Source organism: Tinamus guttatus, unplaced genomic scaffold (assembly GCF_059628265.1).
Source record: "Tinamus guttatus ecotype Peru unplaced genomic scaffold, ASM5962826v1 Tinamus_guttatus_pri_ptg000525l, whole genome shotgun sequence".
NCBI lineage: Eukaryota > Metazoa > Chordata > Aves > Tinamiformes > Tinamidae > Tinamus > Tinamus guttatus.
Genome location: NW_028289059.1, coordinates 1,601,299 through 1,617,781, shown reverse-complemented (window position 1 = coordinate 1,617,781; position 16,483 = coordinate 1,601,299). Strand labels below are relative to the sequence as shown.

Sequence of the window (16,483 nt, the reverse complement as noted above, 5' to 3'; positions counted from 1 at the left end):
GATGTCAGAGCTCACTGGCATCATCTCTAAAATCTATTTTGTTTGGGGACAACAAGCAGCATTAGTATAAGCAAAGCATTACTGTCACTGGATAGTAACTTAATTACTTGAAATCACTAAGGATTTCTAAATGAAGATTAACAACATGGAGGTATTGAGAGAGGCAAAACACAGTTCTGATGTACGCTCCCCTCAGTAAGAAAGTCCTGGAGAAACAGAGAAGGCAGGCTCCCACTTCCTAGAACAAGATATATGAGACGTAATGAAAATGCTTGTAATGGCAGATGCTTTAGCCAAAAAGGTGGTTTTTAATAGAATTGGAAAAGGGTGTATTGCATTCCCACTGAAATGATGGAAACACAGATGTTGTCCAAGTTTAAAAGAATAAAATTATCCACGTTTTTGATGTTTGCACCAAAGGAAAAGCTATTGCTTTGAACATTTGATGGAAGAGTATTAAAGGAAATCATTATTATCGTGGCTCCCTCCAGCAATGCAAGAGGCCAGGATCTGTCAACATTTTCCTTATAAAACCATCTTTCAGTAGAGTCTAAATTGGACTGAAATACCTAGTTGGGATCAAAATGTGGATTGTGAGATCTCTGGAAGCAAAACTCCATCTGTCTGTTTACAAAATTATAGTTTGAAGAAAGGAGAGAGTCCATGAGAAAGAGGGGTAATTTTTAGTAGTTAAAGTTATTCTGTTTGTTTTTCTTTACAGAGCTAATCAGTGACCAGAAACTTAAAAGAAAGATTTGATTCAGAACATCAAGGTATCCAAAAATCTGCATACTTGTCTACATTTTATTCTAAAACACGCAATGGCCACATAAAATAGGCTGTCTCATTATACCTCTGATCGCCTATATCCTATGACGTCCAGGATGAAACTCAGAGGACCACAGAGGGAAAAGAAAATCCCAAAGCTGTTTTGATTTTCTGCAAAGAATGATCTTATGGCCTAAACTGAAACCGTTTAATACATGTTTATTGTATTAATTTAATAAGCCAGTACATTGGCTCAAAAGGTAGTACTCAAACCAAAGATAGATACAGCTTTCCTTTCTGAGACAGCCTCCATAAAAGTACCTACTCTAAAGTTGCATGCTTTAATGGAGGACAAAGAAGAAATAAAAGGAGAAATGCAATTATTTAGCAGGTAATTCATTTTATCAACTCAGAATACTTTCCCATTCACTCTTCTTGCACCATTGTGCTATTCAATGGCCCAGATCTTGTTCACTTACAAGTAGCAAAACCTCACCTTCCACTTACTTCTACTGCTTCTTCCTACACTTCAATTTCTTCTACTGATATTCTTCCTTACATAGCTGTAAAAGAAAAAGACCCAAAGAAAGATTTGTGAATTCTATTAACATTTCCCCGTGCCAGTCTAATCAGGCATCTGGCAGAATGGCAATGGTGCAAAACCCAGCACAGGCTGGCACTGAGCATCTCCCTGGTACTCCAACAAGGAAGCTGTAGCTGGAATCCTTTTCAGCCTACAAGCACTAAAACAGTACTCCACATCTATAGCTCAAATCCTGCAAGTATCTGAATTAGTTAATTTTCATTTAGGTCCCAAAATTAGCAAGTAGATATTCAGATTTTCCCAGCAAATTTAATCACCAGGGGAGGTCCAAGGCTACTCTTTCAGTCATCTGTCCATATGGCTTTCTGCTCTGCACTTTCTCCCAGCAGTTCTCTCTTACTTCTTCTGTTCCGGTTTATCCCACACAGTTCCTCTTTTTCACTCTTTCAGCTCTTGCTTCTTCGTAATACTCATCCTCTCCCCATTCTCCATTCTTGTGGTACCACAGTCCTGTACATAACCACCACTCTCCTTTCAACTGCAAGACCTCTAAAGTCAAACTAACTTACCTCCTCCTGATGATATATCCATCCCTCATTCCTCCTGTCCCTGGGGCCTTAGCTCTCCCTTGCTTTCAGATTTTACAAGCTCTTTTATATGTGAAGTCTCTTAATCTGTACAGCGCAAGAGGCAAAATGAGGACCTGAGTATGGTCTCTTGCACGCAGGGGCTGTGCTGCACTGTGCATTCCAGCAACACTTCATAAAAAGCGCATCTTTTGGACACTAGATTACTATTAAAAGCTCCCACTTCTTCAATTATATTCTAAATTTACTCATTCAACAAATGATATAAATCCTCTATTTTTTAATTACCTTGTTTCTTAGATCCTTTAGGAACACTGTCATTTAAAGTCTTAGGCTTACAGCAGAACTACTCTGTGAACAAAATCTATATAACAGTATCTGAAATAAATGTTGAAACTAAATCTTACAAGTGATAAATTGCAGTTGGTGAGAGACCAATAAACACACTGCAAATTCTTAGGGTTTGCACGAGAAATACAGAGCCGTGAATGGCTATTCCAGAAATGGAAAAATAGAGAGCCTCTCACCTCTAGGGTGAGAAAGCAGTCTTCCAACAAACAAATCAGAAGTGGAAAGGGAAAAAAAGGTCTTCTCAAATCCAAATGGTTTTGAAAATGAAAACAGGTATTAAAAAAAAATAAAACATGGGAAGCTGAAGACTATTCCCTTGGTATTTTATTGTGCTGCTTGAAAGAAAACTAAATGCTATTTGCTAATGAGAAGCAACATCCACTGTATTTTCTACTTGTTTTAGATAAGACCAACTGATGACGATGAGACTTAAAATAGATTGGGAATTAGATCAGTACACAGGAATAGATGTTGTGTGGCTTCTTCTTTTCTGCTTTTTTGTTTGTTTGTTTTTCTATTCTTTGCTGAAAGGATGATTCTTCCAACCTGTGTGCTTGGGAGGCAGTAAATAAGGTACATTAGCTTTCCTCTGTGCTAACCTGCAAAGCCGCAATTCTGAAAGAGCAACTGCTGGTAACAGTGACAAGTGTGAAAATCTATTGCCCGTTGCTATGAATGGCAGGAAAATCCATGAAGGAATAACCTACATCAAATCTCAGAGCTGGAGGCACCCACGCTGTAGCCCATACTTGAGGCCTCTGAAAATGTCCCATTCTTTCAGAGGGGTTATGGTAAAAGTCCCATTAGGGCCACCATAAATAGTTGCTGGGAAACTTCTCTGTGTTAGATGGGTCCTGTAGCCCGCTTACTTAAAGAAAACTTTACAAATATTTAAATGTTTGTGAAGCAACTGTAGGGGGTAGGAGGACCTCCAGATGAGTGTTATCAGAAGATATTTTAGCAACATCAGCTCTCAAAGCGACCTCTCATGAGATGTCCTCCTTTCTGCTCTACACCTCAGCAACTCCCTCTAACTCTAGGGAGGGAGAAGTGCTACCCACCAGTAGCATTTCACCCCACGTAATGAAGCTTTAACAAGTAGCATTTAGCCTATATTTATATTCAACCATATGAATGCAAAACATGTTCAAGCATAGAAATCAAGCAGAAGTACAGAAGATGCAGAACAGTTGCTCGTGGTCTCCAAGGAAGTTCTCCGTGCTGGATCCCCCACAGGCCTGATATCTAAAACTAAGTCTTTGAACTACTTAATCCAAGGCTTTTTTACTGCAAACCATTCACATCAGTTGGATTTGTTTTAGAAATAAGTAGTGATAGAAAACAGCACAATTGTGTTAACAAATTTGTTTTTACATGATAGGCTTTGATGACTCATAATGACTCACAGTATATTTTTAAGTGTTCCCTAATATGGGCCAAAAATGAATTTTCTGTTCCTTGAAAAAAAAAATAGGATTCCAAACTTCTTTTCAATGCCACTTGCAATCACAAGCACTAAAAAATTTCCTCTGAAATTTTCCAGTGAAAATTTTAAATGCATTTTTCAGGCAAATCAAGACCAGTAAATTATTGATACCAAATGAATTTCAAAACAATGCCATCAATGTTTTTCACTTTGAAAATCAAAAGAGGATCAATGTTCTGCTAAGAAATAATGTTAAAGACATGTTAAAACAGAATTCCAAGTTTTTTCTAAGTCACATTTTGTTGAAAAGTAATACAAGTGACAAACACGGTCTATTTCATCAGGATGACACTTTGTTATGAAAACAAACTTTGATGAAAGAGTTCCATTTGCCTTTGCAATTTATGTGACAGATGGCAAATATCCCTTGTGACCTTTTTTGTCAGTTGAGAAAAATTATGGTCTGCATAAGTTAGATGAATAGATAGGCAGGTGGATGCCCCAAATTGAAACTAAAAAAAAAAAAAAATCAGAGATTTGAAAGGGATTTTGGTAGTCTGACTGTAGTTCTGACAGGATCCTTAGGAAGAAAACCATGCCTTTTGTACTCTTGAAAAAAAAATCCTGTCAAAAATCTTAATAGTCATAGTTTATTTTTAGATCATTTTTACATCACAGTTTATTTTTAGATCTGAATGAAAGGAATAGGGATTTGGCAAAGAAATATTGTGAAAGTAAATTAATATTTTGCAAGGCAAGGTCAGGGGGCAGTGCAGGACAGGTAGAGAAAAATGTCCTTCTCCTCAGTCATCAGCAAGGACATAAGACAGGAAGTCTGGCAGCATCTCACTGGCTTACCCATGACTCTGTGTCAGGATGGTACTGAAAGGGTAAGAAAGAGAGAAGTGCTTAACAAGAGAGAAGCACAAACCAGTCCCTGAGGCCAGTGTGTTTTCTTGGCAGAAGCAGCCTGAAGTGCACCTGAAATTAGCTCTGCTCCTTTTCCCAGAGCACAATCTGATAGCCTTCAGGGCAAGTAAACAAGTCTTCACCTACACCTTCACCTATGATTTTGATAAGGAACCAGAATGAGACTTAGGAATTGGTCAGGCAGAGTGTGACCACCGTCCTATAGTCAGTCTGCTGGAGCTATTTATAGTTGAGACTAGCTGTGTGTTTCTAAGAGTTATCTCATCCTCTACACTTACTCAATTCATGGTTTGTAATTTCCATGTGGAAACTCCCTTGGGTTGAAGCTATTCCTTATTTGGTCTCACCCTGAAATTGAATCCCTGAGCAAAATGAACATAATTACTTATGTGGAGGTGACGAAAGGCACTTTCTACCAAGTATTATAACTAGGATGTTTATGCTCACAACTCATATAAAAGGTAGACATTCTGCGCCTGATTTGCTTATTAGAACAAACTAAGGTACAAGTTAAAATTGAAGAATGTACTTAGCATTTTTAAATTCAGCTATTTTCTTAGTTTTGTGTACAAAGTTTCTTTTATACTTTTTGTTTTCTTATAGAAACATTACAACTTTCTTTCCTTTTTAGGACATTTAGCTATCATTGTGGTAGAGCAGCAGTCTGTTACACAGCTATGTATTTCATATGCCCATAGCTGGGAAAACTGAACTGATTTTTTTAAGTGATAGATGACAGTTAAATCAGAAACTTACTGAAAGCAGTGGCATAAAAAGATTGCACCATCATAACAAAAACCTGATGTCTGCTGTTCGTGTTATTTTCCTGACTACAGACTTCCTTTCAAGGAAAAGCAGTCAATGGTCAAGGGCATTACAGAGTTTGGGCCTATTTTCATGGGAATAAATGTCAAAAGTCTCACTGCCATCAAAACTGTGGCTCCACAAAACACCAATTATGGGATCTGTACTCTCTTAACCTTTTGGAGCTATTTTCCCTTGCTATTTTCTTTGTTATTCCCTTCGTAGTTCTCTTCGAAATGCTAATGCTCCAGTTCATCTAGTCTGGAAGTATCGAATATACTCCCAGGCCCGCAAGCATGCTGTAGTTTGGCTGTCTTCGTAAATACCTGTAGGACAGACCTTTTAGTTACGTTGGCTTTACTTTTTACTTTATGCATATTTATTTAATCTGTTTGTTGTTTTGCTTTTAATTAAGTGGGAAGAGTCTAGTGCTCTCTGTTGGTCTGTAGGAAAAGCAGGAACAGGAAAAGAAGGAATTTTGAGCAAAAACATAACTTTGGCAGCATTTGCACTGATGGCCTTCAAGAAACAAGAATCAGACATCTCATTCATTCATCAGCTAATTTGATTTTGCACACAATATGTGCCTTATTTTTTTGCTGGAAAAATAAAATAAAATAAAATAAAATAAAATAAAATAAAATAAAATAAAATAAAATAAAATAAAATAATAAAATCAATAAATAAAAAGAAATTAAATATTTTTTTGCTGGAATAATAAAATAATATTTTTTAAATATCAAAAGTACATTATGAAAAAGCTCAGAATGTAAGGTAAAATAGATTCTTTTCAGGAACAAACCTTTGAGCTTTCGCACCAGAAAAATAGAAATGCATATCTATATCATTCTAATCAAAAGAATGATTCTAGTGCTTTATAGTAAGTATCCTATTCATTCATCCTACCAAAGGACTAAACCATGATGAAGGGTGGAAATACGAGGGTTATAACAAATTTAGACAAATTTTTGGAAGACTTAAGCCCTCCCAAAAGCATTGCTATGATTTTCCTCAAACTTTCTAATCTTCTATTTTTTTTTTCCTCCTGAAAAGAACAAACTGGTGAAAACTGAAAAGCCACAGAATGAGTTGTGGAATTAAAAATGACATAATGCTGTTTTTGCTGTTGGTTTTGATTTTATGCATGTATTGATTCTTCAAATGTTAAGAAACACATACCATGTCTGGAATGAAAATCTTGACGCTGTCCGTTGCAAAAACACTCTAGATTTTTCCATTGTTAAGTGCTTTCCTTTTTACTACCTTCTTTAATATATTCATAGACTCTTGCCCTTTCTCTCAGTAAATGTTCTACAAGAAAAGTTGTAGCAAACCGAGCTGAATATGCTTTCAGAAGGGAGGGATAGAAGTGTAGGTATTTTAAGACTTGCCTATACTCTCATATTGAGCAAAAACAGATTGGCATTCCTTGAGACTTTCAATACACTTAATATTGTTCCATTTAAACCTAGATATATTTACTCCTAAAAGCATACACAAATTCCTTATGTCTTATTTGGAAAAGGTGCCATTAACTCTCTTTATCTCTCTGTGTGTGTGTGTGTGTAGATTAGGCACCAGGTTGTAGAACAGGCATTGAATTTATCAACATCAAACTAAGAATAATACACACCCAGGGCCAAGACTCAGGGCATGCATCTCCCCGCCTCATCATTGCTATTCCCAATCTATCTGGGTTACAATTATTCATGTTTTAAGTGGGCGGAGTGGATTTCATCAAACTTAATAATCCCACAGGCAGAGCCCTTTCCTATCAAGCTAGCAAACTTCCCTCAGTGTGTCCTCTGCCTTGCAAAGATGCACAGCATTTTTTCTTCATTAGCAAATAGATCTAACGTGGGAAAAGCCTTCTGCAAGATCGACAGCAATGTTGCAAATACTGTCCAACTCCCACAAGTCATTTCTGTTTTGAGGCAGGAAAACAGTTCACTCATATTCGCCTTACATCTGGATAGAGAAGCTGGTTGGAACGAATAAGAAAAACAGCGTGGTTTTGCAATGCAGTGAACCATTCAGCTTGTCCCAGCTGCATAAACCTTCTTCCAGCTGAAGCCTTTAATTCCTAGCATATACATTCTTTTTTTTTTTTCCATCAATTTTTCTCCATGTAAGAGATCCTCTATGGTATTGCATTCAAGGGATGTACATCACCTGCATCAGGGAATAATTTCTTGGGCAGCGTAGTCCTTCCCAAACTTCTACTCCCCCCTGTGGCAGCTTGATGACAAAAAAGAAATCCCAAGCACACATCTCAAGTCATGTACTGCATTGTTGCTATTCATAAGCTGTTTACAAAAAAAAAGAAATCAGGTAAAGACCTACAAGAAGTCTCACTGAATGTAAGACAGTAAAATAAGAAAGTTGTTCCCAAGGATTTTGAAATTGAACCCTCTATCTTAAGAGCGGCATAGGAAAAAAAATAAAGTTGACTAGTTTATATCTTTCTAAAACTCAACTGAAATTTTTGTGTGAAGAGGTTCTAAAGGTTCTAGGGTGACTGATTAGCATAGTTTTAGGATTGTCAAATACTTTGCAAGTTTCACGTGGTAATGTCAAAAGGCAACTGATGAATTGTCTTTTCATGCTATGTCATATTTGAATCTTAAATAATCATAAAGATTTACCATGCTATTAAGGTTAGACTTCTCCATAAGATCCATCATAGGTAGCTTACTTGCAAGGATCACACCTCAAATAACTTCATGGACTCAAACTTCATAGAGACTCCATTGTCCAAATAAGTCAAAACAACCCAGGTACAGTTTAAAAAAAAAAAAAAAAAAAAGCCTTGACTTTTATTTAAAACTCTTAAACAAAAATGTTATAAATGGAGTAAAATGTGCAGAACACTTGCTGTCAGCATGAATCCCGATATATTTAAAGCTTCATACTTATTACTTAAAGGATGCTTATCACCATGATATTTGTAGCAGCATGGTTGTAAACTCTGGAGGACCTAGGACCATGGCTTTTTAACACAACTGAGTTGAAACAAAAAATACAGATGATAGCTATTGCTTCCTCAATGAATTCTGGCAGGAAATCAAAATATCTCAGAAATGTCCCCACTTCCTCGACAATGCGCATTTCTTCCAGATTCTACTTTTCTCAGCTCTGTGTGAAAAACTGTCTGACAGAGAAGCTCCCACAGACACCCGTGAGATTAGCATCATAAGATGGCTTTCAGTCTCAAGCCGGTAGTTGCTGAATTTCACACACATCCGCAGGTCAATAAGGAAGCCACCTTGGCTGTTGTAGGTTACATCCTAGTTCCCCCATCTGCGTCAGTTGTACAGATGTATTTACACAGCTCACATACCACAGATCACTAGCTGAAAAAACGCCAGCCAAGCTGGCAGCTGAACCAGGAGAACCATTTTCCTGAAAATCAAGCTACCTCTAAAATAACATAGTCATATATTGAGGTCATTATGCTACTCTATAGGTCTCTTGACACAGTCGGCTTATCAAGCTCTCCAGGGACAGTATAATTTATAGACCTATTGAATAATAATATCTCCCTAACCTCAAGAAGGCCTGCATAAACAGAAAAGCCCATGCTACATTACACAGAGATTAATTCACCTAGGCTGCATCAAAAACAAGCGAATTTCAGACAGAGTGACCTCTCTCCTTCCCCACGGAGAAAGCACTCTGTTTACCAGCCCCAAATGTGTCACTACTGATCCTACTATGTTGGACAACACGAATAAACACATCTCAGAGGACTTACGGACTTTGTTCAAGGAAAAAGACAAAGTTCAAGTTGAGGATGACAAGGAGAAGACAGACTCATGTAACCACTTGCTAATCTCTCTTCTTCCAAACAAGAACCTTTCAAAAAATCAAACAAACACATATAAGCCCCAAAGGTTTCACATATAGATACAGGTGATGGAGACTGGCTTGTTCAAAGTTAAAACATACTATAGCCTGTTGCAACAGTAGCAAGAGGCTAGCCTTGAGCTACTTTTGGTATTTGAAATCCCTAATCTGGTCAAATTTTAATTAAATTATTCATTCCTGCTCTTATAAGCCATGATGGAAATGGCTCTCATCTTGTATCTGTAGACATTCATTTGCGCTCAGTTAAACCAGAAATAAGCAGATTCTCCACGCTCTAACTCTTCTCCACATGGTTCCTCCAACAGAGTGACCTCAAAGGACTTTTGGTGAATGTGCCCTGACCATGTTTCTTCTCCAGACAGTGACACACATTTTTTATGAACTCTGTTAACCAGTTATAGGACAATTGTCAAAGGAGTGGTGTCTGACTCACTCCAGTCCTCACTGCGCAGGTTGGACTTAGCACTGCCAGAGGGTGTGAACCTCAGTCAAAACCTGAGAAATAAGCAGACTGTGACAAATGAAAATCATTTGCCTCCTCACTCACCTTTGCAAGCCCTGGAAGTGCTCTGTGCCTCACTGACTTTACATGGATGTAGTAGCTGCTGCAGACCTGGACAGACATAGAAAATTTTTTCAGAGTAAATTCAGATCCTCTGAATCTGGGTCTTGGCAGGCAAAAGACCTGTGATCTCATGGTACTTATAATCTCTGTTGTGTACAAATAGTTTCGTAAGTGTTTTGAATGCTCTCTTGTAGATTATTCTACTTCCAATGATCACTTTGCTACTTTAAGACCACACACATGAAAAATTCTAGTTGCTTTTATAGAAGGAAGCCAAGAGCTTACAGCAACATTCTTCATGACCCAAGTAACAAAATATTGCTTGTTAGATAATAATGATAAAGAATGTTGTTTAAATAGCAACATCTATGACTATGGAAAGCAACAGAACGCCGAACAGCTAATAAAGAATTACATCTGATGGTTTTGCTTTAGTAATATTGCTGATGGCTTTAACTCAATAAACTTGGACCTTGCAAGTCCAAGTATTCTGATGGCCAGCAATGTACTCAATGAAAGCACCTAATCGACACCAGCAGAAAATCTGACCCAGTATCTGAAGGAACTTGGATTTGGCCCACAAGTTCAGCAGTGAACATTTCCATAGGCCCTATGCCATCCAGGCTTTTATTCCAGCCCAGCCTTTTACTGTAGTTCCCTTTGGAGAAGATAATGCCTGTTAGCAAACAAAATCACATTGGTAACATCAGCTCACGTGGATGGTCACTGCTCCAATGCAGAGCCTTTATGCCACATGACTCACACCCAGCTATATATAGTGCCAATACATGATGGCAAAAACCTTGCTTGACAGTTCTTGGGAAAAGTCTTCTATTTTTGCTTTGCTCGCAAATCATGAGGTCACAAATCCCTCTGAAAAGGATGAGTGAAAGCGTAGCAGCTAGTGTGCTTCAGAAGTACTTTCTATGCCTACAGATACCTAGAATAGACCACTGGATGGCTTCTAAGGAAGACAAACACCAGGCAACCGCATTCGAGATGATACAATAAATCTTCTTATGCATATCTATTTCTGAACTAGCACGTTAAGCCTTTCTTGGACTCTGTGTTTTAAGCAAAAATCCACTAATGTAACATTAGCTAGACCTCTCAGGAGTTTGAGATATATTTATTACAAGTTTTCAGAAATATTCTGGGAGCATCTGGGAGCATCTGGAGCTAACAGCCTTGGCAAACCGGAGGCAAGCCAACAATGTCTGAAGCAGCTACAACCCTATCATGATGATAAACAGCCCAGGGTCCAGATGTCCATATATGGCAAGACTTCCTATAAGACTGACAGTCCTGTATGTGCATTGCGTATGGTTCTTGGATCAGATTCACATTCCTCGGGTATGTTTCTCTGGGAGCTTTTGATTTCCGCTTTGAGGGCTGGCTCAGACCTCCAGTTGCTCTTATAAGAAAATATCTGTGACTGAAAGTTGAAAATGTGCAAGATTCTTTCTTTAAGTACACAAACACTCCAAGTCTAGCCACTTTCCTGCAGTCTTGCCAGGTTTTCAGTATGTCTGATATCGGATCAAGTGACTTTTGGGGGAAAAGAAAAAAAAAAAGGAGGAAAAACACAAGCAAGAAATGCAGCATATCCACACCTGTGCATTTTACAAGATTTCACCAAAGGAACTGTACCAACCAAAGCTGATATAGACACACGCATACCATATATAGCTGTGTAAATAAATCTGTAGGGCCAGGGTAGTGAATTCCTAATTTCAGTAGAAAAAATATACTATCTTAAAAGCATGTGCTGTATAAACACCAGCATGGAAGTCAAAGTTAGTGCATTTTAACCTTTTGATGCACCGGCTACATGAGATACTTCTCCCACTCATGACCCGCTGTTCCTAAAGATCTACCCTTGCTTCCGCATTAATCCATGAGCGCATGTCCATGGAGACCCGTGCTATTTGGTGAGTCAGAGGCACAGGAACCCAAGTGACAAACCTGATGAACTCCAACTCTTGTTCAATTGCATTAGCTTTAACGACTTTTAATGCAGTGGCTTAATGCCCCGTTCAGAGTGGTGGAAGAGCAGAATTAGTTCTGAGAGCCAAATGTCTATTTAAGGTCTATTTAAGTCTTTTTTTTTTTCTCAGGGTGGCTAGTGGACAGGGATTGCTGTCCTTGGCCCACAGTGTGAAGAGTTAGGACAGATTTATCCTTTAATTTTGGATTTCCTGGCTTTCTGGTGGTTTGTTACTTTTAAACACACTTTTTTCTGTCAGTGAGATTCTTAGGGTTTTGTTTAATAAAATTGTTTCTCTGAAAAAAAGGTCTTACATGGAAAGTTATAAAACATGTCTAGAGCCTCTCTCTCTGATGTTCTCCTACCATATTTAGGCATTTAAAAAAGGCACTCTGTTTACCTGGTTACATTTGCATTTTGGTATGCATGTCATACATAATTTGGTACACATTTTATTTACTCAGTTCTGAGGCCATCAGAGTCTTTCAAGTAAACACAGATTTTGGGAGGCCCCATCAGTTTGGGAACCTATATTATTTACCTTAACTGTTCCTCTGGGACTTTATTTTTTTCTTTCAAATACAATCTTATTTCTTTTAATGGAGATCAGCAAGTAGAAGGAATGACATCAAAGTGTCTTTACCAGCCAAAGAACAGTGCTGGCCGACTCTAAATACAGCTTTGCAGTATAATACACCCTGAGGTTTGAAATGACAGTATTTCCTTTTCCCTCAAGAATCCTGTGTACACATACTGCTGCATCATAGTGTGAAAGTATGCATGAGGAAAGGAGGGGGTTGTGACAGCGGCAGGAAGACTACGTGCAGAAGATTATGTCTTTTAAGCATAACCCTCCGATTTCGATTTGCCTAACAGGATGCATTAAACCTGTCTCTACCATTAAACGCTGACATACCCAGCAGGTCAAAAGCCAAGACGCAGGCATTCCTCGTGTTAAAGTGGAGGTCAAACAACATGACATCACTGAATATTCAAATGATACATGGGGAGGTGGGAGGAAGAACCATCCTCCGGGTAAAGAAAAAAAAAAAAGAAAAAAGAAAACCACAACTGTTATCTGTAATGATTTAATACAAACCACAGAGCTTAGGTTTGGGGTTTGGGCAAACACAAACCACAATGCTTGGGTTTTGGCAGAACGGGGTGACATGCTGAGCTCTTCTTGTCATAGTATTAGGCTGGGCAATCAGCAAGATTAGGAAGCAGGGATGTGCTAAGAATGTGTTGCTCCGCAATGACAGCTGCAGCACACAGGCAGTGGGAAAATAATAGCCACTTCTTCCATGCTTCAGACTCAGTTCTTTGTGCCAAATATTTCAGAGTAAATAGGCACTCTCTCTATTCATAGAGAGCATCTATTAGGAAAGGGACACATTACAAATATTCGGTATGATTCAGTAGTACACAGAGTCAATTTATATCCTGTAGTGTAATTATACCTTTTTTGGTAGTAACAAGATGCTCAGAATATTCCCCACTCAAAATCTGGTACCCCAAGGTGAAAGTCATGCAGGTAGGTAGGAAGGCTGGCCGGCGACCCCCTAAAGAGATCAGCAGACATCAATCCACCTTTGAGAGTTACGCAAGCCTTGCACTTTCCAGCCAGGGGAGGCAAGAAAGGGGGAGAGGAAAAAAAAAAAAAAAAGAAAAATAAAGAATTCCTGTGGCCCTTCCTAGCAACCATCCCCGCCACCTCCCTCACCCCCCTCCCCAAGGGGCTGCCTGTCACAGCCCCAGTGGTGTGTGCTAAGTTGCACCGCGCATCAGTGCAAATGGGTATGGAGTAAATAAATAAATAAACACAATTTTAAAGAGGATAATATAGAGGAACAGGCTCCCCTGTATGGCAGGTACGAGGTGGGGAGCAAAGAGTGGCTGGCAGCGGTGAGCCGTATGAAAAAGAAAGGGAAGAAAAAAGGGGGAAAAGGGGGGTCACAGGGGAAGCCGGAGCGGGGGTGCGTGCGCGCCAGCCCGCGCAGCAGCGCGGCAGCGGCGGCAGACGCCGGAATGCGGGCGGCCGCGGGGTCAGGCGGGGGGGCGCGGGGCGGGGCGGCGCGGCGCGGCGCGCAGGAATGCGCGGAATGTCGCTCGCTGGCCGCGGCCCCACGGAGGCCATTGGCGAGCGCGCGCCGCCGCCGCGTATAAAGCGGCGCCCGCCGCGGCGCTCCGCACTCGCTCGCACCGCCTCCCTCTCGACGGGGCGCACCGGCAGCGGCGGCAGCAGCAGCAGCGACAGCAGCGCCGTTACCCGCCGCTCCGATACCCGCCGCTCCGATACCCGCCGCGACACCGGCCGCGCCGCCGACGGCACCGCCGGACAGCGCTGAGAGCGAAGCGCCCGGCCGCCACTTCGCCTCCCCTCGGCTCAGCCCGCAGCCTTCATCCTCCTCCTCCTCCTTCCTCCGCCGCCGCGGAATGGCCCCCGCCAGCCTCGCCATCGCTCTGCTCCTCCTCGCCCTCCTGTGCCCGGTAAGTGCCCGCCGCCCGTCCCGGCGCCCCGTCCCCGCGGAGCTGGTGCCGGCGGCGCTGCTAATGCCGCCCCTGTGTCCCCTGCGGTGCAGGATGCGCGGAGCCAGGAGTGCGGAGGGCAGTGCCAGTGCGGGCCCGCGCCCGTGTGCCCCGCCGGCGTCTCGCTCGTGCCCGACGGCTGCGGCTGCTGCCGTGTGTGCGCCAAGCAGCTGGGCGAGCTCTGCACCGAGCGCGACCCCTGCGACCACCACAAGGGTCTCTTCTGCGACTTCGGCTCCCCCGCCAACCGCCGCATCGGCGTCTGCACCGGTGAGTTGGGGGGCTGCTCAAGCCCCACAGTGTGATCGAGCGAGGGGTCCCTGTAGGGCCGCTGCAGTGCCCGCCGCACCTGCCTCACGCTGCCCTCCTGCTCTCCTAGCTCGGGACGGCGCTCCGTGCGTCTTCGGCGGCATGGTGTACCGCAGCGGCGAGTCCTTCCAGAGCAGCTGCAAGTACCAGTGCACCTGCCTGGACGGGGCGGTGGGCTGCGTGCCCCTCTGCAGCATGGACGTGCGCCTGCCCAGCCCCGACTGCCCCTACCCGCGGAGGGTGAAACTCCCCGGCAAGTGCTGCGAGGAGTGGGTGTGCGACGAGGCCAAGGAGCAGACTGCTGTGGGACCTGCGCTCGCTGGTGAGTGGGGGGCTCCTCCATGCATGAATTTCTCCAGAAAACGGAGGAGGGTCCTCAGCAGGGCAGGAGTGCATATGGGGGTCTCATCCTGTGTGTCCTCTGCAGCTTACAGGCTGGAAGACACTTACGGTCCAGACCCAACGATGATGCGCGCCAACTGCCTGGTGCAGACCACTGAGTGGAGCGCTTGCTCCAAGACCTGTGGCATGGGCATCTCCACCAGGGTCACCAATGATAACGCTTTCTGCCGGCTGGAGAAGCAGAGCAGACTCTGCATGGTCAGACCTTGTGAAGCAGACCTGGAGGAGAACATCAAGGTAAGTTGTTTCATCTTCGAAGTATAGTCTACTAGGGCAAAGACTAGGACTAGTGTCCTACCAAAAAGAAATGTATGGTTCTGACAGGGGGTCTGTTTCAGTGGTTTACCTTGAAAATTAGTTTTGCCCCAGCAATTAATATTTAACAGTTAAGTGCCCTTAATTCTCTCACACAGTGTTACAGCACTGTGTAAAACAATTTGCTTGAGAGGAGAACTTAGTAAGATTTAGTGTCTCTGCCTGCTCTTAGCATGAAAACATAGTGCAGTGTCACAGCCTGTCTTCTAAATACATTGTATTTGCTTGCATCCTAACAGAAAGGCAAGAAGTGCATTCGCACACCCAAAATCTCCAAGCCCATCAAGTTTGAGCTGTCTGGCTGTACCAGCGTGAAGACCTACAGAGCTAAGTTCTGTGGTGTCTGCACTGACGGGCGCTGCTGCACCCCCCACAAGACAGCCACCCTCCCTGTGGAGTTCAAGTGCCCTGATGGGGAGATCATGAAGCGGAGAATGATGTTCATCAAGACCTGTGTGTGCCACTACAACTGCCCTGGAGACAACGACATCTTTGAGTCTCTCTACTACAGGAAGATGTATGGAGACATGGCATAAAGCCAGAAGGAGACGCTGACAAGATTCTAAACTTGAACTGATTTGCATCTCATTTTGTAAACACGATTCAATAGCACAAGGTATTTAAATCTGTTTTTAAGTTCAACAAACCTCTCCATGTGACTTAAGACTATTTGTCTACTGACCCCAAACGGTGGTTTGAAGAAGAAGGTAAAATGGACAGTGGGACCACAGCAAGACACAACTTCAGAACGTACTGTTCATGAGGTGGTGTGAAGGGGTTAAGGGAAGTGTGCAGGATGTTCCCTTAATGTGGTGCCATGTGTTTCACCTAGCAGTGCAATTGAGGAGACCGTTGGCATGTTTGCTGACATGGGTTTGGTGACAGCAAGGGCTGGAGTGCAAACCTTCACCCAGCAACATGCTACACCGAAGGTGTCCTGTTAGTCAGGACAGTAATGTTTCCGCTTTGACACTCTGATTCCTATGGCTTGGTCAACAAGAATCAGAATCATGTCTATTAGACTGGATGGCTTGTGACAGTTAATTTACCTGTAACAAGCTACTTTTAATTAATATTGTAAATACTGTGTGTATATATA

At 42.0% G+C, this 16,483-nt stretch overlaps 1 protein-coding gene across 2 annotated transcripts; it reads left to right on the top strand.

Moving 5' to 3' along the window:
* Window positions 1-14,121: 14,121 nt before the first annotated feature.
* Window positions 14,122-16,168, top strand: CCN2 (cellular communication network factor 2). 2 transcript variants are annotated; one of them, XM_088533886.1, is made up of 5 exons: window positions 14,122-14,319; window positions 14,412-14,628; window positions 14,738-14,989; window positions 15,095-15,306; window positions 15,624-16,168. In XM_088533886.1, exons 1-5 carry the CDS (start codon window positions 14,266-14,268, stop codon window positions 15,918-15,920), a joined length of 1,032 nt encoding a protein of 343 aa, XP_088390012.1. In that variant the 5' UTR covers window positions 14,122-14,265; the 3' UTR covers window positions 15,921-16,168. The 2 variants fall into 2 exon arrangements, with proteins under 2 accessions (XP_088390012.1, XP_088390011.1); XM_088533885.1 differs by having other exon boundaries at window positions 14,738-15,306.
* Window positions 16,169-16,483: the final 315 nt, after the last annotated feature.